The sequence below is a fragment of the Periplaneta americana genome, chromosome 2 (genome assembly GCF_040183065.1).
Source record: "Periplaneta americana isolate PAMFEO1 chromosome 2, P.americana_PAMFEO1_priV1, whole genome shotgun sequence".
In the NCBI taxonomy this organism is placed as follows: domain Eukaryota; kingdom Metazoa; phylum Arthropoda; class Insecta; order Blattodea; family Blattidae; genus Periplaneta; species Periplaneta americana.
The window spans coordinates 149,432,558-149,456,363 of record NC_091118.1 but is presented as its reverse complement, the minus strand read 5'-3'; the positions used below and the strand labels follow the sequence as shown (position 1 = coordinate 149,456,363).

Below are 23,806 nucleotides of genomic sequence, written 5' to 3'. Positions count from 1 at the left end.
GACTGACCTAAATAGAATAAACGATTGGGCAATAGCCAACAAAATGAAAATAAATTCTCTAAAGAGCAAAGCCATCAGCTTTACAAGGAAAAGAAATAAAATAGTCACAACGTATACATTAGGGGGTGAAACCATTCCGGAAGTTAACAAATGTAAATACCTCGGAATAATATTTAGCAGCGATCTCGGCTGGGGGGAACACGTTACGAACACAGCGGGAAAAGCATGGAGAGCGTTATACTTTGTGATGAGGATACTAAGAAAAGGCTCTGATAAATCCAAAGCGATTGCATATAAATCACTAGTACGTCCAGTAATGGAATATGGTGCTGCATGTTGGGATCCTTACAGATTAGAACATATTGAAACACTGGAAAAGATTCAAAAACGGGCTCTCAAGTGTTGTCGGAAAAATTCACCATTAAAATGGGACACACTCAAGAACAGGAGAACGCGAATTCGATTATGCGCACTGTTCAAAACATACAGAGGTGAGCCTGCCTGGAGAGAAATAAAAAAAGGTTGCAGCCGCCAAATTACTCTTCAAGGAACGACCACTCATATAAATTGAGGGAAAGAAGACAGAGGACGGACACTGGAAAGTTTTCTTTTCTCAATCGTACTATCAGGGACTGGAATGCTTTACCTGCAGACTTACTAAAGGCTTTACCAACAACCAAAAACGTATTTAAAATAGGCTTAAGGACTTCACTAATAGACGGTAATTATACACAGTATGTAAAGGATGTAAATGATATTTTGTTATTGACGTTTGTATCAGTGAAGAATTATGTTGTGTCAGTGAAGTGTGTTGTGTCAGTGAAGTGTGTTCTGTAAGTGAAACGTGTTCCTGTCAGGGAAGCTTTATAGTTTATAGTGGCAGTGCAAAGTATTTGAACAGTGAAATGTTTTTGAAGTGTTAGTGAAATCAGGATAGAATCAGTGAAATGTGTCGTAGTTCCAGTGCAGTGAGTGAGTCGACAGCGAAATGAGTGTAATGTGGAAAGGTACTTGTGCAGATATGAACATATCATACTCGTGGGTTTTAGTTCGAACTTAGATTTAAGATACAAATTAAATTTATTTTAAATGTTATTTTAAGTGATCGTGCTTCTTTTAATTTAGAATATTCCCTATTATTATTATTATTATTATTATTATTATTATTATTATTATTATTATTATTATTATTATTATTATTATTATAAATTACTGTTAGTATTAATAATTTGTATTAATTATTGGTATTATTATTAACTGTACTTTTAATTAATACGTTTATTATTGTCATTATTGAGTGTAATTAGTTACCACTGCCACCGGGTATATACCCATTGCAGTGTGAATAAATACATACACATACACATATAAGGTCAATAATGTAAATTTAAGCATTTTGTGACTAATAAAATGAATAGCACGCCTCTATGAACTCTTTGTTTACTTGGAAATAAAGTTTCAACTTTCGAAATATTTAAAGATTTTTTACATACTCCACTTGCGAAAAGAAACATTCAACAAAACCTCTTTTAAAGTATGAACTGGCTTAAATAGGCCTATCTACACGATTTAACATAGGCGAATATCGATGTATGATTGACTAAGCATAAGGCCTTGCCTCCACGTAAGAGAATAATAAATTAATGACATCGGATAATAAAATTATCCGAATCCTGAACGGAATTTGAAGACATGATTATGAATTCCGCGCAGTTACTAGCACTACTACCACTACCACTCCGCTACCGCTAGTAGTAGTAGTAGTAGTAGTAGTAGTAGTAGTAGTAGTAGTAATAGTAGTAGTAGTAGTAATAGAGTTAGTGGTAGTGTTAGTAACAGTGGTAGTAGCAGCAGCAGCAGCAGCAGAGATTGATTTTTCTAGAACTGAAACTGGAATGCATCCATGCACTTAAGCTCACATTGGCCCATAGTGAGCCATACATTCAATGATTGTTGCATTCTACTAGTAGCCTGGGTGGTATTCGTAAATCCGACGCTGACAGGCAGGCCATCCTACCTCAACATTGACAGAACCAAGTTCTATCCGCCAGAAGAGTACTGATAAGCTTCAGTTCCCGAAGCCCTAAGCCCTTGATAGATCTACTGTCCGTCCGAGTGGTGATGTCTCATAGCTGGTTGTGAGGTTATTTTCTGAAAATATTTGCTGTACGGAATTGAAAGTCTATATAATTAAAATAATTTAAAGAAAATGGCCCGTTAAGTAACTGTCACGTGATTTCCCCTGTTTCGGCGACTCTTCGATATAACCACTCAGACGGACAATACCCCAATGTCTATCCTGGGCCTATTTTTAACTACTGCAGATGATAGATAAAACGACGGAGACGTAGGAAGTATTAGTTGAACGAAAGAGGTAAACGGGAGGACCCCGAAAAAATCTCTCTGCAACGTCAACTTTGTTCAGTGTTGCAACATTAACATTCACTAGCAACATTAAAATTCACCCACGTTACAACTAAATTCCACACAATCCCACACATGACTTTATTTTTGTGCATTATAATCCTGCAGTATATACATATAAATTAAAGTACTGTACTTACATATCTTTCTGCATCTGGTTTAGTGTCCCCCCGGTATTCACGCTTTTGCTATCGCTACAGTACTTTTAGAAATATGCCTATCTTCCATTGTATGAAACTTGTTTATATTGTGTTATTGTGTTGTATTATCTACATATTTATTCCTATTTAGTATTATTTGTTTAAATACGGTGTATATTAAGCAATTTAATATTAGGCAATGGGAAATACATTTGTTACGGTTCGTACATGGAGCAGATTAAAGAGGTAGGGAAAACCAGACTAGTGACTGAGAGTATTGTTACTTTCGACCATCTCAACATGACCCATTGCGGAAAAAAAAATCTGTTCGCCAAGCCGACACCATCCCCCTTAAGTTCATTGTCAGGCAGCTGCCCGAGTCCATGAGCGGTGTCGAGTATCTTCTTGTCACTCAGATTTTTTAAAACTCGGGAGAAAGTCTATAAAGAAAGAGTCAACAACCTACAAACAAACTTACAAAACCCAAGGTACCCCTACAGATTAAGAGTCGCTTAGATAACCCACCCACGGCTACTCTGCAGCCAAGTGTACCGGTATTTTATATGCACATTAATTTTTTTATTAACTCAAAAATTTAGTTGGCCTATCTGTCAGAATTCCACACAAAACCCACATAGTGAATCATTCCGCACAGCAATAAAAGTTCCATATATTTTTCGGAATTCCACACAGTTTGGCAACACTGGCTTTGTCCACTACAAATTCTGTAACGATCAGGTCGAAGATCCAACCCGAGTTGCTTGGACGGAAGATCAGAGCGCTAACGCCAAGCAAGACTCAAAAACGGTGGTGATGGTGGTGGTCGTAGTAGAATTTCATTTGACGATACTTTTAACTGCAGAGGTTATTCAGCGTCGAACTTTAAAATGGACAATAATTGAAGGGTTCAGCACCATAGAGGGCCAAGCGCCATTTACTAAAACCGTAGAAAACAAGGGTTAAAATGAAGTTATTACTATACTTCAATGGAAATATATAGCAAATAATATAAACTATACACATTAAAACTAGATGATATATCAATCTTCATTAAACTATGGTATTCACTTAATTTAAGCCTTGCTTTCTCCGTTTTTATTTAATGGCGCTTGGCCCACTATAGCTCTGAACCCTTCAATTAGCCAAAAAAAAATGTTTCCTGGTTCGTCCTAGCAGGGAGAGTGTTCTTTTATGTATCGTGAATCTACAACACGAGACCCAAAACCTTACTGCCTACTAGGAGGAAGATAGGTCAAGGATATGAATGCCCTTTAAATTCCATCGCTCTTGTCCGGGTTTGTACCCGCGATCCTTGAATACAACGGCTGGGATGGTAATCGGTATACAATCGAAAACGATTTATTGACGTACGGCACATTAGGTGGGTGAAAAATATTATATAATTATAATAAAGTAAAATTTATAGCCACAGGGCTTTAATCTCTTTTTTAAATTGTATTATATTATGAGATGACAGGAATTTTAAAATCAATTGTTTATTCTGCCCATCAGAGGAAAATATACACTCACTGAATTGTTTTTATGGCAGGGTTACACGCCTTTGAAGATGTTCAAAATGGCTGAGGAATTTTTCATATCGCTAAACATGAGTGCGATGCCCGCTTCGTTCTGGAAGAATTCCATCTTGGAGAAACCAAAGGACAGGGATCTTATTTGCCAGGCTTCAGCTGTGGATTTGCACGATGGCAAAGATTTCAGGTAAACTTATGGAACTTAGTTAGTATTATCTTTCGATAAAGAAATTTAAAATTAAAAGATTTTTGTACAAAAGGCAATCAATAAGTTTCCGGACTACCCTGAATGTAGGCAATACACAGGACAATCTCAATAAATTCTTGACATGTTTTCACAAAATCACGTGTTGAAGCTCAGTTTTTAAAGATAATCTGACACTGTTTAATAGACTGACTCAACATGTGTGGAAGGAATGATTTTCAGTGACGCGTGCATGTATGTTTAACGGTACAATAAATACAGGTTCAGTTCGGAAGTATATTGATTGCATCTTGTATTTAAAGCGTTATAATTTACCTAAGCACAGGTCCTTTTTATAAGAGATAAAGCAGAAAACGTTTTGTAACTGGAGAATGTTCTTTGTAATAAGTCATTTTGATTCGTTCTAAGATTTTTCTCTCACAGGCACTTACAGAGCATTAGATATGAACGATAAAGTAAAGCTTTAATAAGTTAATATTATTAAGGGGTTAGATACAGCTTAGATCAGTAAAAGTTTTGGAAATATTCAACATTTTTTCCCTCCATTACTGTATCTTATACAATAATGAAAATTGGTATGTTAAAACACTGTCCTTCTGCTATATGAAAAAAAAAATATTTTTACGATTTAAAAAATTATTTATATATTTTTTTTCAAAATTCAATATGGTGGCAGTTTACTGTGCAGTGATGAAGCGTTTCCCTCATTATTCATAAAGTTGCTAACTTTTTCATGATTTCTCTCTTTTATTTTATTGCTGAAACTCGTGTTTACTATATAATGCTCTTTCAACTACATTTCTTAATAAATAATATATATATTTTTTGTGTTAGAAGAAAATATGACATTTGACCATTTTTTTAAATTAATTTATTTTTTATCAGACAATCTATCAAAGGTAGAGAAGTGATCTTGCATCATATTGTAGATATGACATGCATAAATACACACAAAAATTGTTGGATAGTTTTTGAGTTATGTGGGAAACTCTTCATCACTACACAGTAAACTGAATTTAGAAAAAAAAATGTAAATAATTTTTTTTAAATCGGAAAAATATATTTTTTTTTATATAGCAGAAGGACAGTGTTTTACGCATACTAATTTTCATTATTGTACAAGATACAGTAATGGAGGAAAAAAAATGTTGAATATTTTCAAAATTTTACTGCTGTAAGCTGTACCTAACCACTGGAGGAATAGAGAATTTAGATAGGTAGGCACTGTTTGTGCCCCATTTCTATGATAATCTTTCTGGAGTTTGAACTACCAATAAAGAAAATGTTAATGTCCAGGGACTATCTCCCATTACCTTCACTTCCAATCTATCAGAACCTAAAGTATAATATCAGTCATGTTTCAATCATGTTTATACAGAAGACATCCTCGCTGTACTGAAATGCATTTTGAATCTACAGAATCATACAATGTACAAGAATTACTATGGACGATCTTTTCTCCACTCACCATGAGATGGGACACGTTCAATATTTCATTGAGTACAACCATCAACCAAGTGCTTATAGGGACGGTGCTAATCCAGGTAAGTGAGGACCGGGGAATGATTCTAGTTTCTCTGTAAGTAACTACTACAATTTATACCTACTACACATAAGGTATAACATTAAGTTCAAACATTCTTCTGAAGTGTAGTTCATCCATATAAGAGCGCGTGGAGTATAAACTCGTAACAAATCAGAAGATTGATAAATGGGCAACTTACTAGTGTTATATGTTTAAGCACGTGGGCTTACAGCATCGTCAGAGCCTACTGGATCATAGCGTCATCTTGATATCGCTGCCTGTTGTAATGGTGTGTTTGTGTGTTGTAATGTGGAGTCAAATAACGAGTGTGTTCTGAAATTGATGTATGTGTTGAGAATTTGACTCAAGATGGATCATAACAAATGTTCAAAATGTTCTCCTCTTGCTTCCACACACGCTTGAACTCGTAGGATCATAGACTGTCGCGCCATTTCAAATACTCCCACGCGGTATCGACTTGTATCGATAACATCATTCGATTATCTAACAAAATGAATACTGTTATAGTTACAAATTTAAGTTAAGTTGTGGGAGTGTACCTCGAAACGCTTTGAACGTAAACTTTCATTGTTACGAGTTTCTGAATTGATTAATAAGTTGCAACAGTTGCTACCAAGCTGACAATATCTAACAGATGTTTCATTATGTTCTTTCATTTAATAACTAAAAAACAAAGGATTTTCGGACATATGTTTATATGAACTTTTTTTCTTGTTTTGTTGTGAGGAACACGTCCCCAAAGTCAAAGTTTTTCTGAAACACCCATGTAAGTGAGTCATATATTATATCAGGCTGGTATTACACTATCAAAGTTCTTTGACAAAGAATATGATAAAATATTTTATCAAATATCTGTGATAAATGGTAGGATTTGTGTATATTACATTATATAAATATCGTATCAAAAGCAACCTAAAATTAAGAAACAATAACCTCAGCCTCCATTTATAGTTAAACAAAATAAAATCTTTATTTGCTCACAGATATTCAAAAATGAACGATGAACAGTACTTAATGCATGTTTTGCTACAATTAGTTTAAAATATTACAATATGCATACTGCTGAAAAATAAACAGAAAAAACGTCTGTGGGTTAAACTATGGATTGCGAGACGTGACAAGAAACTTATCTATCAAAACTCACTAAAATGAAGAGGTACAGTGCGAGGACATGAAAAGTTATATAAATTATTATTTGAGAATGGATGAAGATAATTTTCAGTTTGTCTAGACTTGTGCATCACTCCTGTACAGCAGTTATAATCTCTGCTATTTTTATGTACACTTCTCGTCTTTTATTTATGTTTTTGTAGTCCTTGTTTGGTGTTTTATAACATTTCATTCGCTTCATGTTCTCATATCAGTGTATTTGTGATAGTTTCAGTCCAACTATATTTATGTTCCGCCATATATGGGTTTCAAGCCAGGCAAATCTTTTATAATAGTAATATACGTCACAAGAGCGGTATGTTGACGTTTTCATGTTCGAGGAAAAGATTGAAAAAGCGAAACGTAGTTGAGCTTTTTTAATTTCCGAGAACATGAAAACAAACATACCGCTCGTGTATCGTACATTATTTTGTGCGAAGATCGTTTATTACATACCTGAAAGATGAATTTCTAATTAGTTGCAATGAAATCTCCATCTTGGTTTCTGTTTAATGACGGCAACTTCGGAAAACCAAAATATCTTTCTTCAACATTGTTGCTATAAAATGTTTTCTGTGTTTACTATACTCCAGCAGGCCGTGATATACGTCTGTCTTTTTTTCCCCCCAGTCTATAAATGCGAACTTAAAACAAACGGTAAGGTTATGTAATGATTTATTTTTCATTTTAATATTTTAACAATATTATTTATATAACATATTGCAGTAATAACATCCGCATCTGGAATCTTGTTGATTTTTTCACGGCTTCCTTAATATTACTTGTATCAGGAATGCAATAAGTTTCGTAGAGTAGTAGACTGTACTTAATTTTTGCAAATATTTAAAAACAATAATTAAAATTGCAATTTAGGTGAAATTGCAGTGGTAAGTTTCCAATTTATAATTATTACTATGTTAAACGTCTCTAAAAATAATATGTTAAAAGCCTAAAGCAGTAAAATGAATGTCGCGCTTAAGCGGTAAGAAGAGGGAAATTGTTAAGTGTGTTACGTTGGGATTACTGAATGTGGTATTTCACACTTACCGCGTATTGGTTCTGTGCGGAAAACAAGCAAATATGCACGATCTCGCACAAAAGATAACAAGATGCACTTACATATATAAAAGATATTTTATGAAAGAAACTTTTGTAAATGAAAACCCATTACACTGTCACATATTTTGTAATATGTTTTTATAAAAGATTTATTTATTTTAGTAGGTTATTTTACGACGCTTTATCAACAGCTTAGGTTATTTAGCGTCTGAATGAGATGAAGGTGATAATGCCGGTGAAATGATTCCGGGGTCCAACACCGAAAGTTACGCAGCATTTGCTCATTTGGATTGAGGGAAAACCCCGGAATAAACCTCAACCAGGTAACTTGCCCCGACCGGGAATCGAACCCGGGCCACTTGGTTTCGCGGCTAGACGTGCTAACCGTTACTCCACAGGTGTGGACTTTATAAAAGATCTTTGCGAAAGAACATTGATAATGTAATACCAGCCTTACAGAAGTGATTTTTAGTGGTTATTTAACGACGCTGTTTCAACTACTAGGTTATTTAGCGTTGATGAGATTGATGATAGCGAGATGGTATTTGGCGAGATGAGGCCGAGGATTTGCCATAGATTACCTGGCATTCACCTGACGGTTGGGGAAAACCTCGGAAAAACCCAACCAGGTAATCAGCCCAAGCGGGGATCGAACCCGCGCCCGAATGCAACTTCAGACCGGCAGGCAAGCGCCTTAACCGACTGAGCTACACTGGTGGCTACAGAAGTGATCCCCAATACAGACCATGAAGGTCCACAGAATAGCGGGAGACTTAAAACACCATTAACAGTAGATATTAATGTTACGTGTCCGCCTCCTTTACCGCCAAAGAAATGCCCCTAGTAGATGTTATGATACATTAATTAAAATATATAGGGTGTTTTAGACATACTTTGACAAACCTTGGGGCATGTTCCTAACACCAAAATAAGAAAAAAAGCTCATACAAACATATATCCGAAAATCCTTAGTTTTTTAGTTATTAATGAAAGAACAAAATGAAACAATTGTTAATGCATGTCAACAATTCCTTGGTCTGAACGTTCCCCCGACCTCAATCCTGTGAATTTTTATCTGTGGGGCCATCTAAAGCAATTGGTTTATGCAGCAGGCATTCCTAATGCAGAGACACTTCATCAACGTGTCATGGAAGCCTGCGAAACCGTTCGACACCGTGTGGGAGTATTTGAAAAGGTGTGACAGTCCATGATCTGACGAGTGTATGCTTGTGTGGAAGTAAGAGGAGAAAATTTTGAACATTTGTTATGAGTTTATGAATTGATTAAAGTTGCAACACTTGCTACCAAGCTGACAATATCTAACAGATGTTTCATTATGTTCTTTCATTAATAACTAAAAAGTAAGGATTTTCGGACATATGTTTATATGAACTTTTTTTTTGTTTGTTTTTTTTTTTTTGTGAGGAATATGCCCCCAAGGTTTATCAAAGTATTTCTGAAAGATTCTGTATCATTCTACAAATGAATTTTTCACAGGATTTCACGAAGCCGTGGGTGACGTAATAGCCCTGTCGGTGCTCACACCTAAACATCTACGTGAAATAGGACTTCTGGAGGAGGAATCGAAGGAAGAAGACTACGAGTCTACCATCAACTATTTATTCCTCCAAGGACTACAAAAAATCGTGTTTCTACCATACGCGTATATTACTGATTTATGGAGATGGGACGTGTTCAAGGGACGCATCACAAAGGAAAACTACAACTGCGAGTGGTGGAAGCTCAGGTATAATCCAATAATTTTATTTTCTCTTCCAAAACAAAACTGAGTTCAATACACACAAATAACGGAAGATTTCTCAGAAATTTCAACACTCACAATAAATTAGGATCTCGCATTATATGTGATGTAAGCACAAAATTTAAACTGTTGTAAGCAAATAATCGACTTCTGACATTTATGTCTCGCGCTATGGCTCAATAGATAGTTCGTGAACTTCCTAACCAAGTAGCAGTTCAATTCCCGGCATAGGTAGAGATTTATCTTCATTCCACGGGACTGGGCGTTTGTCCTTTATCTTATACTTGTCCTGTAACGACCCCGCGGTGGCCGTGAATTCTCTTCAGGGAGGTTCACCATGTGACAACATATAGTTGAACAATTTTTCCCTCGAAATTATTCAAATCAACTTTACAGGGAGTTATACCTGAAAATCTTGATTTGCAACATATAGTTGGTTCAAAGAAAGGCCAAAACATCTACATGATATTGTTAACATATCTAATTTAATATTGTGACTGTACTCTTGAAAAGGCATTCGAAAAAGTGAATAGGATTACATTTTTGAACATACTTAATGCTCAAGAAGGCATTTGAGAACATATATATATATATATATATATATATATATATATATATATATATATAGCACGCGCAAGAAACGATTACCGAAAAGCAATGATGGCGTTGCTGTCTGTTTTGACGTGTGTATGTAGGCACGCTGAGGGGGCGAGAGATTCGAGCCGAAGAAAGTACTGCCTCTTCCAAGAAGATGAACAGTTGGGGACATCGCCTGTGGAAATGAAGAGCGTAACAAGAGAAAAATTCGAAGCTAATTAAACGCGCAACATATGTTTACGAATGAAATAATAATACCGTGCGATACAAGACACTTATTCACATGCAATGGAACAAACTGAAGTCGTAATGTAATTATCACAATGCAAGACTGGTTCTATCGATGTCATTTCTCTTCCGACTGCACTCTTGAATATCATTCAAGTTATCTCGTGACCTTTCCTCTCGCCCGCTCTTCCTTATCGCAGGGCTTGATTCGCATTCCTTCCGTCGGTAATCCGTACTTGCGAGACCTTATATACAGTATATCCTATAGGCCAGACGTCTCAATAGGGCCTTCTCAGAGCACTTCCTCCTCTTTCTCTTTTTCAATGTAAGAGTGGAACAAGATGCAGGAGAAGTTCGTATATCTCCGGATGACGTCATTGACCGCGACGTTTGAATAGACATCTGCAACCGCTACGATGTAACAGTCAGTCATTGTGTCCATCTCCGAGGAAAGAATGTTCTTATTACCGCAAATGTATGAAGAAATAAAAGCTTTCATAGGGAAAGCGAAATTGTGGGAGACGCAAGTTTCAGTGGGTAACTGTTACCACTTTATTAATCTAAAATTGTTACCTGATTTGAATCAAGACCAGTATAACAAATATAATGAAATACTGAAGGACTTGAGAAAAGAATTTCAGATCAGATTTAAGATTTGAATAGTTCTAATTTAAAATAATTGCTTGTGAATTTCTAAGGTGTTTAGGTTATTTTTAATTATTGAAAACATTACGAAATATATTATTTAACTATTATTGTAATTAATATATTAATATTAGCGTAACGTAAGAATACTTACTTTAACAACCAACAAGTTTTTATTGTAATTTTATTATTATTATTATTTAATTGCATTTTATTTTATTAAATATAGTGTAAACTTAAAAAAAGAGCGATACCAAAAACCTTTATTAGAAATGAAATATTGTTATTGTTTGGTCAACTGTTCGAAGACAGGTCTGAACCTCACAAGTGATACCAACAAGGCACCACTTATGAGTCAACTAGGCCAGGAGATAATGGAGTTAGGTGGCCAGTTCCTGGTGCTTAAATAATTACGTAACATGTATGGTTCTTCATGCTTCAGATGTCTTCTTTTTACTCATAGATAGTATATAATTAGAAAATAAATGTATTATTATTGTTATTATTATTATTATTATTATTATTATTATTATTATTATTATTATTATTATTATTACTGCAAACTACTTAAGAAATTCCTTCCGAAAACAACCGTCTATAGTGACAGTACAACTCAAAAGTGCAGCTTTGTGGCATTTCTCCCGCGACAGTTACAACTTAGCTCGCTCATGCTTGTAACATTAATCAGCGATCGGCTATCTTCGGGTACTACGCTTATCTCTTCAGTTGACTATGTTATTTATACTTGCTCTCTATACCAACTTTTATGCGTTGGCCTTGAGACGCCTGCTATAGGCCTACGTAGAAAACAAAATAACAATATAAATTAATACACAAAGAGAAATCCAGACAGCATCAAGATACTGTGGATTAAACAAGAGTATCCCGTCACCGTCACTTAAACCTATACAGGATGTTTAAAAAATACGGGGCATAATTTCAGGTATGTATTTCCCAAATGTAGACAATCAAAATAGTTCATTACAACATGTGTCCGGAAATGCTTTATTTCCGAGTTATGGCCTTCACAACATTGAAATTCACCGGAACGTTTTTCTTTCCGCAGGTCGTTGCCATCAAAGGAGACATTAAGAGGGCACTCTGACAGTTCATTCCGAGGCGAAGGTTACATTCAGTGTTGTGTAGGCGTTAGACTGTGCGACATGTATTCAAATTAAGAGCTGGCAGAGATACACTTCATGTACGGTAAGGCGGACGGCAATGCTGCGCTGGCTCGTCGTTTGTACCAGGAGAGGTACCCACAGCGACAATGTCCAGATCGGAAGACATTTGTACGCCTCCATTACCGTCTGTGCGAGTATGGAAAATTTAACTCTCCTGGTTTGGGAAGGGGACGACCAAGATCTACAACTCCAGAAGTACAGGAGGAGATTCTGGAGGCTGTGAACATGACTCCTTCTATCAGCACACGAAGGGTAGCGTTGCAAGTCAATGTTCCTCATACGACTGTCTGGAGACTGTTGAAAGAGTATCAATTGTATCCTTATCATTTGCAACATGTACAGGCCCTGTCACCAGCAGATTACCCTACACGAGTTAGGTTCTGGCAGTGGTTCTTGCAGCAGTGTGGTGTAAATCCGAACTTTCCTGCCTTAGTATTATTTACAGATGAAGCACAGTTCACACGAGATCGCATAACAAATTTCCACAATCAGCATGTATGGGCGTATGAAAACCCACGTGCAACTGTTCCACCTCATCACTAGGTGCGGTTCTCCCTCAACATGTGAGCCGGTATCATTGGTGATCGATTAGTTGGACCCCATGTACTTGTAAACAGACTTACGGGGCAGGCGTACACAAACTTCCTGGAAAACACCATACCTCATGTTTTAGAAGACACTCCACTGATCAATCGTCAACACATTCACTTCTTGCATGATGGCGCTCCTGCACACTTTAGTCGTACGGCTCGCCGGTACTTGGATCGAAGGTTTCCTGATCGATGGATAGGTAGAGGTGGCCCAATTGCTTGGCCTCCACGCTCACCTGATCTGAACCCTCTCGATTTCTACTTGTGGGGCCATTTAAAATCATTGGTTTATTCGTCTCCGGTGCCTGATTTGGAATCCCTTCGGAATCGAATTGTGGCATGTTCTGAGGACAAACGCAATACTCCTGGAGTTTGGGATCGTGTTCGCAGGTCAATGAGACATCGATGTGAGGTCTGTATTCAAGCAGGAGGTGGACATTTTGAACATCATCTGTAATGACAACGACCTGCGGAAAGAAAAAAAAACATTCCGGTGAATTTCAATGTTGTGAAGGCCATAACTCGCAAATGAAGCATTTTCGGACACATGTTGTAATGAACTATTTTGATTGTCTACATGTGGGAAATACATACCTGAAATTATGTCCCGTATTTTTTAAACATCCTGTATATTGATGACCTCAATGAAAAATAAGGAAATGAATAGAAGACCTGAAGTAAGGTAGCGTTGAATGCCATCAAGCTATACTCCATACATATCTATACTGTTGCGAGTTGTTTGGAGGTTTCAAGTAACCAAACGTAGGATTCTATTAATATGAGACACTATGTTTTATATAAGCTGGTGTACAATATTGTCTCACAAACAGGTCTATGTTTCTCGAGCGTTATCTATTCTCTTCCGTGTCCCACTTCCTGCCCCACATAATGTTTATCAAACGTTAAAGAATGCGAACACTACGTTGCAAAATTTCTACAAACTGTTGCATTTTAAACCGCAGTAGACTGCAGTCCGCTATGGCAAGAACAGTAGGCTATTTCCGTGATGTTTACACTTCACAAGTATTCTGATCGAGTCCCAAATCCAACACAGATTAGATCTATTTCTTTATGCAAAAACGCTACTAGTATGTATTATCAAATTTTCGGCGGCCGTATAGCTCTGTTGGTAGAGAAAATAGTAGCTACGGGCTATATAGTCGTGAGTTTAATGCTGGGTGATTTATTTAATCTGACAGGATTAAGGCCATAAGGCCTTCTCTTCCATCCTACCAGATAGCACATATAAATACAAAAAAGAAATATAAACACTGATGAAAATAATACAAATTAAATTAAAGCCCTATAGAGGGTCAACAGAGTCAAAAAACAGAACACTATAGAGCATTCATAGAGCTAATACAAGAAAAAAAAAAGAAAAATAGAAATAGCAATAATGATAGTGATAAGTGATTAATAATAATAATAATAATAATAATAATAATAATAATAATAATAATAATAATAATAATAATAATAATAATAATAATAATAAATACATTACATATTAACTGTCAATTTTACAACAGCATAGTTACAATATTTATTATACAGTATGTCATGTGTTAAGCCGAACTTGCGCAACCTGACAGGTGCTCAACAAGCAAGAGAATTTTGATATTTCCGACAGTCTCTGACATGGATTAGGGAGAGAATTTCAGAGGCGTGGAAACGATATGCTGAAATATGATGAGTAGAAGGATGTTCTGTGCTGAGAAATAGAGAGAAGGTACATGTTCCGGGTTCGAGGTAGTAAAAGGTAAACAAAACGAGATGCTAGGTAAGAGGGTGTGGAGGTGTGGATGATTTCAAATAGTAATAAGAGGGAGTTGAAGAATCTTCTTTCTTTAAGTGGATTCAAAGACAACAATTCTAGTGACGGTTCACATGATCGAATTTTCTAATATTACAAACGAAACAATGGCGTTTCGAAAACATCCAGAATGGACCCAGGAACCATGAGCCATCTATCAAATTGAGTATCGCGTCACCATCTCATTCTACTGCCGATGTCATAGAAATTTGGAGTTCTATTATCAATTTAATTATTCATCTTCCTCCATACGCGTTCATGGCGTTTTAAGCCCGAGCACGAGCTTCTGCTCTTTCGGGCTGCAATGCCTAATGTAGCTCAAGTGTAAGTAAATAAATAAATAAATAAATAAATAAATAAATAAATAAATAAATAAATAAATAAATAAATAAATAAATAAATAAAGTCCGCACCTGTGGAGTAACGGTTAGCGCGTCTGGCCGCGAAACCAGGTGGCCCGGGTTCGATTCCCGGTCGAGGAAAGTTACCTGGTTAAGGTTTTTTCCGGGGTTTTCCCTCAACCCAATATGAGCTAATGCTGGGTAACTTTCGGTGCTGGACCCCGGACTCATTTTACCAGCATTATCACCTTCATCTCATTCAGACGCTAAATAACCTAAGATGTTGATACAGCGTCGTAAAATAACCTACTAAATAAATAAATAAATAAATAAATAATTAAATAAATAAATAAATAAATAAATAAATAAATAAATAAATAAAAAGTGGAAACATTATACCGTCTGCTGCCGTATTCGACATTTTAATTTGCTTATTTTTTTCCAGGGCCATCATTTCAGTTTTTGCTTGTGGGGGGGGGGCAAGATTTTTTTTTTTACGGATCTGTCAAACTCGCGCTCCCAAGGCGCGAACGAATACGGAGGGGGTGGTTATTAATCTCCTGCTTCATGTCTCTTGCATTGACTCAAACGTAAGGAAGGGCGGGCGCATGTTGTTGGAATGAAAGAGGGAACCAGGATTTCTCCGAAAAACCCTCTGCGACGTCTTCTTTGTCCGTCAAAAATGTCACCACGACCTGCCGGGTATCGAACCAGACGCACACTACTCGTAAAAGTAATAAAATAATAGTAGTAGTAGTAGCACAGTCTAGTATATACAGTCACGAAGCTTGAGTTCTTGAGGGTACTAGAAACAATAGACTGTGCGGGTACTATTTCGCATTGTCTGTGATGAGGCGATAGTAGCGATCCTAGTGGTTAGCAACTATCCATGGATGCATATTCCCTACGTATTGAGCTTCGTGACTATACTGTGGTAGTAATAACTGTACCAATGCGATGTATTTTTCAGTCGATGCTGGTATAGCCTACTTGTGAAATGAGGAAGAGTAATACAGGCACTCAGGTTTTGTTGTGAAGGACAGAAATTTACTTCCACACTGAGTCTCCCATGGAATGTTTTATTGAAGTATTTTGCTACAAAGAACTCCAGACATTTTGAGTTCTTATATTGAATTAACAATTACAACAAATACACTTTTCAGAGAAAAATATCAAGGCCTTGAACCACCAGTTGACAGAACTGAAGAGGATTTTGACCCAGCGTCTAAGTTCCACATAGTTGCCAGCGTTCCATACATCAGGTAAGCATGTGTGTACAATATTTAATCCGATATGTAAGTTACAGTATATTCATAATAAACTAATTGATCACTCCTATCAAATTTCAAAAAGATTTAGGCCTGTACCGTATTTACATACTTATGAGTTATGACAGTAAATACTGGCTTCGGTTTCAGGTACTTCGTTAGCTTCGTTATCCAGTTCCAATTTCATAAAGCCCTGTGCGCGAAGGCAGGTCAGTTCGACCCGAATGATCCCAAAAAACCACTCCATGAGTGCGACATCTACCGAAGTACAGATGCAGGCAACCTTTTAAGGTAATTTCATAATGATAATTTTATTTATAATGTCGAGTACACACACAACATACTTACTTACTTACTTACAAATGTCTTTTAAGGAACCCGCAGGTTCATTGCCGCCCTCACATAAGCCCGCCATCGGTCACTATCCTGTGCAAGATTAATCCAGTCTCTATCATCATATCCCACCTCCCTCAAATCCATTTTAATATTATCCTCCCATTTACGTCTCGGCCTCCCCAAAAGGTCTTTTTCCCTCCGGCCTCCCAAGTAACACACTATATGTATTTCTGGATTCGCCCATACGTGCTACATGCCCTGCCCATCTCAAACGTCTGGATTTAATGTTCCTAATTATGTCAGGTGAAGAATACAATGCATGCAAGAACTAACATACATTTACATTTAAATGGCATGCATAAATACATACATAGGCCTACATACATACATAGGCCTACATAGATACAGTCGGCCTCGGTAGCGTAATTGGTATAATGCTGGCTTTCTGTGCTCGAGGTTGTGGGTTCGAACCCGGCCCAGTCGATGGCATTTAAGTGTGTTTAAATGCGACAGGCTCATATCGGTAGATTTACTGGCATGTAAAAGAACTCCTGCGGGACAAAATTCCGGCACACCGGCGACGCTGATATAACCTCTGCAGTTGCGAGCGTCGTTAAATAAAACATAACATTTAACATTTTACATACATACATACATACATAGGCCCTACATACTACGAGCAGTAAGAAAATTAATTTCATTTGAGTTTTGGAGCTTATATCCCGGGAACCTAACGGGACAATTGAGTACGAGGACAATATTTCCTTAAAAAAAAAAAAATATATATATATATATATATATATATATATATGTATATATTCTCTAGTATCCAAGTGAGTCAATATCCTCGGTGGAGAAGTTACCTGTAAGTTATATGAACATTTTTGTACATGTATCTCTAGAGGATTTTCTGAACTGTCTCTAGCTATAACGAACCTCATTTATCTGTTACATTACAAAATTGTATATTAATCTCTTCTCCTATTAAGATTTATTTTAAAGCAAAAATTATTCCGACTTTTCAGAAAAATGTTGCGAATGGGATCATCTAAGCCTTGGCCAGATGCAATGGAACTTTTGACAGGGCAAAGGGAGATGGACGCTAGTGGAATGTTGGATTATTTCAAACCTTTGTCTGAATGGCTCGAGAAGGAAAACAACAAGACTGGAGAATACATCGGGTGGGAGCACACAAAAAAGCGTAAGTGAACAGTGGTTGGAGAGCTTCTGTAAATGCAGTTGCATTGCTGATAATTTTTGTCATCATTATCATCATCATAGTATTCAAAGTATGGACCATTAAGAATATGGTGATTCAAAATTATACACTCAAAGTAGTGAGATTTACTCACGTGTTCACCGTGATGAAAGATCTCAGCTGAAGCCAATAGGCCTACATACAAAATAAGTGACATTTACTACAGTCCATGAGGATTTACTTGTCTAGTCCCTTTTAGAAAGAGAAAGAATACTCACCATCTCTCTCTACCCTCATTTATGGTGACGGCGGTATGGTCGACACTCCTTCCAGCGACCAGGAGTTAGCAGCGGCGGCAATCTCTTCCTCTTCAAATTCTGACTCCTCTCCGCCAGAAAGTTCCTCGTCCGTGTCCATGTCGTCCAAATTTATTACGAATCGATCGCTAATTTCGTCTACTAGTCCGTCCTTCTCCCAATAAAATTGTTCCACTTTTTCCACGTGTTCACAGGCCTTTCTCCAATTATCTTCCGTCACTTTTGCAAGAGCGCTCTCAAACAACAATTTCACATCTTTACTTTTGAACGAAATATTACGCTTCGCAACGTCATTTTTAACCTGCCCCCATATTAATTCGATCGCGTTTAAATCACAATGGTATGATGGCTGTCTCACTACAGTATGGGAGTGCATTGTCGCAATTTGGTCGATTTCGTATGTTTTGAAATTATCTTTTTTAGTTTTTACAAGTTCATATAATACAGGTTTCGTGGATCGTAAATCAAATTCAATGTTATTGTTACGAAACCAGGACTGCATTTCAGATTTCGGTGTTGATGAAATTGGTGCCTTATTGAGTTCTGTTGAATGATAGGAGGCATTGTCCATTACAATGATGCTATTGAGAGGAATGTTTGGTAATAATTGATTAATGAACCAGTTCTTAAATACAGTGCTGTCCATCTCCTCGTGGTAGTCCTTAGTTGATTTAGATTTGAAAGTTAGAAGCGCGTTTGGAATGAAACCTGTCGAACATCCGGCGTGTAAAATAATAAACCGTTGACCTTTTCCTATTGGGGTTTGAAGTGGGAAGTCAATTTCGTGATCATCGCTTTTCCAAACTTTGCTTTTCGTATGGTTCACATTAACCCAAGTTTCGTCTAGATAAACAACTGCGCGTCCAGTGGCGCGTAATTCTTTCATTTTTCTTAAGAATTTAAATCTCTTTAAAATAACATCTGACCTTTCCATTAAAAATTTTCTGCCTTGAGTATTTTTAACATACCTAAATTTCATTTTTTAAAGAATTTCTCTCAAACTCCATATGCTTCCAGTGAATAAGCTTTCCTTAATTAATGCGTCATTTATATCCTTCAAACTACGCAAAAAATCAGTCCGATACAAAGAATAAATTACTCGTCTTATAGCGGCGGCAGAAAATGAGGCAATTGCAGTTTTCTGAGGGGTCCTGTTTGGGCGTTTCTTTCCTGGAGTTCGCAGAACACTTCCACTTTCTAGCGCCTCCCTTTGTTTTTTTAAAATCCTGCTAACACTACGAGACGATATACCTGTCGCTGCAGCAGTTCTTTCGATAACACTCGACACAGATATTGCTTGCTTTCCGCATTTCAGCGCCTCATATTCTTCAGTAAAGAATTTGTGTACATTAATAACCATGTTCATACTGTCCGACTTCAAGGCTTTCCCGCGTTTTCCCATATTGCCTACCATGATTATTAAAAACAAGAGCGCAACACTCATTACAATGTTTAAGATAACAGGGAAACCATGCAATTCCGAAAACATTTTGTTTAAATTGTGAATTACTGTATATTATATTATATTATATTATATTATATTATATTATATTATATTATATTATATTATATTAAATTGACACAACGAGACACACACTTACTTCACTATTCACTATTCACAAAATACTACTGAATAAATGAACTCGAACAACGCCAAGACGCCACTGAGAGACCCACTAATTGGGTTTGCAAAAGTGTGTTCTAGAAGGGCCAAGGGAGAAGGAGGGAAGGGAATTCCAAGAATTCTACAAAAGAAAACCTTTCCCCCCTTACATCTGTTGACAGTCGATAGACAAGGACCGCAGACAAGGACAGTAGAAATCACGCCAACTTAACCCTCATGCACTGTAAAATTGTAATGAAAACAGCCGAATTTCTGTATGGTATTGAAGTTTATTCTACTGTCTAGCTATAAACGCTATAGTTAGATCTATCGCGAAGGATGTTTCACAGAATATTGTTACTTAACATTGCTCTCGTCAGCCGAATGGATACAGGGGCGTAGTTGCATTTCCATTACTAGAATTCCACTATCTCCTCATCAATAACAATAATGATCTTCATTCTGTCTAGTATTAGACGTCACTGGTGTATTCTGTTACGGCCTCAGCTTTCAATTTATGGTCGTAATGGTCACCCGACATTTCTTTTCGCAGAAGAAACATACGAGGCGCATCCAGAAAGTAAGTTTCCCTATTTTTTTTAAAAAAAAAGAAGATACACTTTCAGGAAAACATTTATTGGCAACAGGTACAGCAATGTTTCAGCTATTTTTCAACATAGCCACCATCAGAATTGAGACACTTGTCGTATCGTGGGATCAACTTTTCTATCCCTCTGTCGTAGAACTCTGCCGCCTGTGAATGGAACCAGCGTGTGACAGACGTCTTCAGCTCTTCGTCGTTGCCAAAACGCTCACCGGAGGACAGGAATTTATTAAGGTGCAAGAAAACGTAAAAATCGCTGGGAGCAAGATCAGGACTGTAGGGTGAATGATCAAACAACTCCCAGCCAAATTCCGTCAAAACAGTTGCTGTGCGCCGAGCCGTATGTGGACGAGCATTGTCATGGAGGAGCACAACATCTGCAGTAAGCATTCCACGCCTCTTGTTTTGAATGGCACGTCGCAATTTTCGCAGTGTTTCACAGTAACGGTCAGCGTTCACTGTTTCACCTCTTGGAAGGAAGTCAATGAGCAGAATGCCCTTCCTGTCCCAGAACACCGTGCACATCACTTTCCGTACCGACAGCGTCTGTTTGAATTTCGTTCTGACCGGAGATCCACTATGCCGCCAATGCATTGACTGCTGCTTTGTTCGTGCGAAATCCAAGTCTCATCGCCCGTGACGATCCTGTCGAGGAACTCGTCGCCGTCATCGTGATACCGTTGCAGAAATGTCAGTGCTGCTCCTAAACGTTGCATTTTGTGTTCGGGTATCAGGTTTTTCGGCACCCACCTGGCACACACTTTTTTGAACAGCAGGTGCTTAGTGACAATCTCATGCAACAAGGATCGCGATATCTGCGGAAAATGGCTGCTCAGCTCCGTAATCGTGAAGCGACGGTTCTCCATGATGCACTGCCGCACCAGTTCAACACGATCATCATTGATGAGGAACGGTCGCCCACTGCGCTCTTCATCATGGACACTTTGACGACCTTGGAAAACTGCCTACACCAGCGACGCACCATCTGCTTACTCATGATGTTCAGCCCATAGACCTGACAGAGCTGCCGATGAATTTCAATAGGCGCAATGCTTTGTGCATTAAAGAACTTTATTACCGACCGAACCTCGCAGGCGGCGGGAGAAGGAATAAGAGCTTCCATTTCGGACCACTGCTGCCACGCTACTGGCACCAGGCGGGACCTGTCCGGCTGGCATATGATTGATACGTCATAGATCTCTTACGCATGCGCAATTGACACGGCTAATTACGTTTACTTTCAAGGGGAAAAAATCGGAAAACTTACTTTCTGGATGCGCCTCGTACTTGAGCACCTTCTTTGGTGTTCTCCTGTTGTTCATTTGGGGAACACGTCCTTTTCAGGGCTTTCTAAACTGATGTACAGAATATATCTTACAAGTTTTACTTAGAGTTCCCTTAAGATATCTTCAGAATTTTTGTATCCAGGAATGTGTAGCCAGCTGATTTATGAATTTATTATCAAAATATTAAGTCTTATAATGCGAGAATACTTACTGCATTAAGTTGTTGGTCTCCTTTCATCCGCTTTACAAAGCGCATACATCTCGCTACCATGTAACATTAATCCTTCCACTTTGCATTGCGGGAACATCTAGTTGTATTTGAATGAGTACCAACGCCAACAATATTCGTCATTAATATGAATAGATGAAAGAAATGCGCTCATATAAACCCTCTGCAAGCAACAAGTCTGTTGAAGCCATCGAAACAAGTTATGTGCGAAGTCCCAAGAAATCAGTGTGTAAATATGCTGAACAAGTAAACATTTAAAAAATATTAGTCCAAAAGATGCTGAAAAACGCTCGCGTTTTGTTGTTTTAAATTGCAGTTGATACCCATACCTCACTGAGAAGCTTGTCGCAAAATATATGAATTTTCAACGACCATTCTTCACAAGTTTTAGATCGTAAGCTATAAAGTTTATACAATATTTCGTGATGAGGACAGTTTTCATATTTGCGGGCATGTTCGTCAACACTTTATAAGAATATGAGCTCATGAAATCATTCATGCAATTGAGGCGTTCAGAGCTAAAGTGGATCAAGTCACAAATTTTCGTAAATTGAGTTTAATTCATTTTCTGATTATCTGAAGTTGGAGCTTTTCTGGGCAGTAATGGATGGAGTCTTAATTCCAAGCATTCGCCGGTAGGTGACACCAGTCACTTTTGGCTCAGATTATTTGTTCACGATATTCTGAGCCATAGTAGATCAAGTCGCCAAAGCGTTGCATCAATTAACATTACAATTGTTTATATTTCATAAATATGGAATTTGAGAATGGAGTAATAAAATTATTGCTAGTCAAATTAGATAATCCACTAGAGCAAGTTAACTTTAAGTTCTATTATCTCAAAACTACGTCTCATGGACTTGATCCACTTCAGCTCTGATCTTCTCAATTGCTGAGCATACGCATAATAACCCGAAAATTAATGTGTATTGTGCTCTTGTAAGACAAAGTGACTGGTTCCTCAATATTCGTAGAATCCACTGTAATCTCACAGAATTATCTAGACCTGGCCTGTTTTGTCGTTAAGTGATGCAAGTAAAATGATCTTGTGTGGAGAAAAATAGAGTTTTGCGGGTCTTACATTAAAAAAATAAATCAAAATTCTTGTAACAGTTTCCCCTGTTAATGCTGAATTATATGTTATGGAGTAAACGCGTTGGCACGGTAAGGGTTTACGTATCCGAGGCATAGAAATCGGCTGAGGTATATGCCTATAGAACGTTACATCTCAGTCTACATATAACTTAATGTAAAACAGTTTCAATTAACTATTGCTTTCCCTTTTTCAGGTTGCGTGAAGACAAGGAATGAACTCCAGAATTAGAGAAGATGGCATACCAAGGTTCAGAATTCTCTCTGGATCATTGTCAAAAGGTTACTGTAACAACAAATTCAACCGTTGAACATTATTTTGTTTTGTATAATTTTAGTTTTAAATTAAATTACTATTCTCTTACAAACCGATATTTAAATAAATACACGCTCAGGAATTTCAACTAGTACTTATAAAACTTGTGTTTGTCCATATTTATCACCAATCTAGATTAAAACAAATGTTCGCATAGTTAGCGGAAAGTTAGAATTTACAAAACAGTTATATTACCGGTTCTTCTGTATGGTTGTGAAACTTGGACTCTCACTTTGAGAGAGTAACAGAGGTTAAGGATGTTTGAGAATAAGGTGCTGGAGCTAAGAGGGATGAAGTTACAGGAAAATGGAGAAAGTTACACAACGCAGAATTGAACGCATT

General features: G+C 37.3%; 1 protein-coding gene across 1 annotated transcript in view; it reads left to right on the top strand.

Annotated features, from left to right (window-relative positions):
- The window catches only part of LOC138694701 (angiotensin-converting enzyme-like), a 52,428-nt gene extending 28,876 nt beyond the window's left edge, over positions 1-23,552 (top strand). Inside the window, exons 9-15 of the mRNA XM_069818691.1 lie at positions 4,114-4,283; positions 5,721-5,845; positions 9,553-9,802; positions 16,379-16,477; positions 16,634-16,774; positions 17,845-18,020; positions 23,346-23,552. Of these exons, the coding sequence (XP_069674792.1) occupies positions 4,114-4,283; positions 5,721-5,845; positions 9,553-9,802; positions 16,379-16,477; positions 16,634-16,774; positions 17,845-18,020; positions 23,346-23,380 (996 nt within the window). The 3' untranslated portion in view covers positions 23,381-23,552. The remainder of the gene's footprint in view (positions 1-4,113; positions 4,284-5,720; positions 5,846-9,552; positions 9,803-16,378; positions 16,478-16,633; positions 16,775-17,844; positions 18,021-23,345) is intronic.
- Positions 23,553-23,806: the final 254 nt, after the last annotated feature.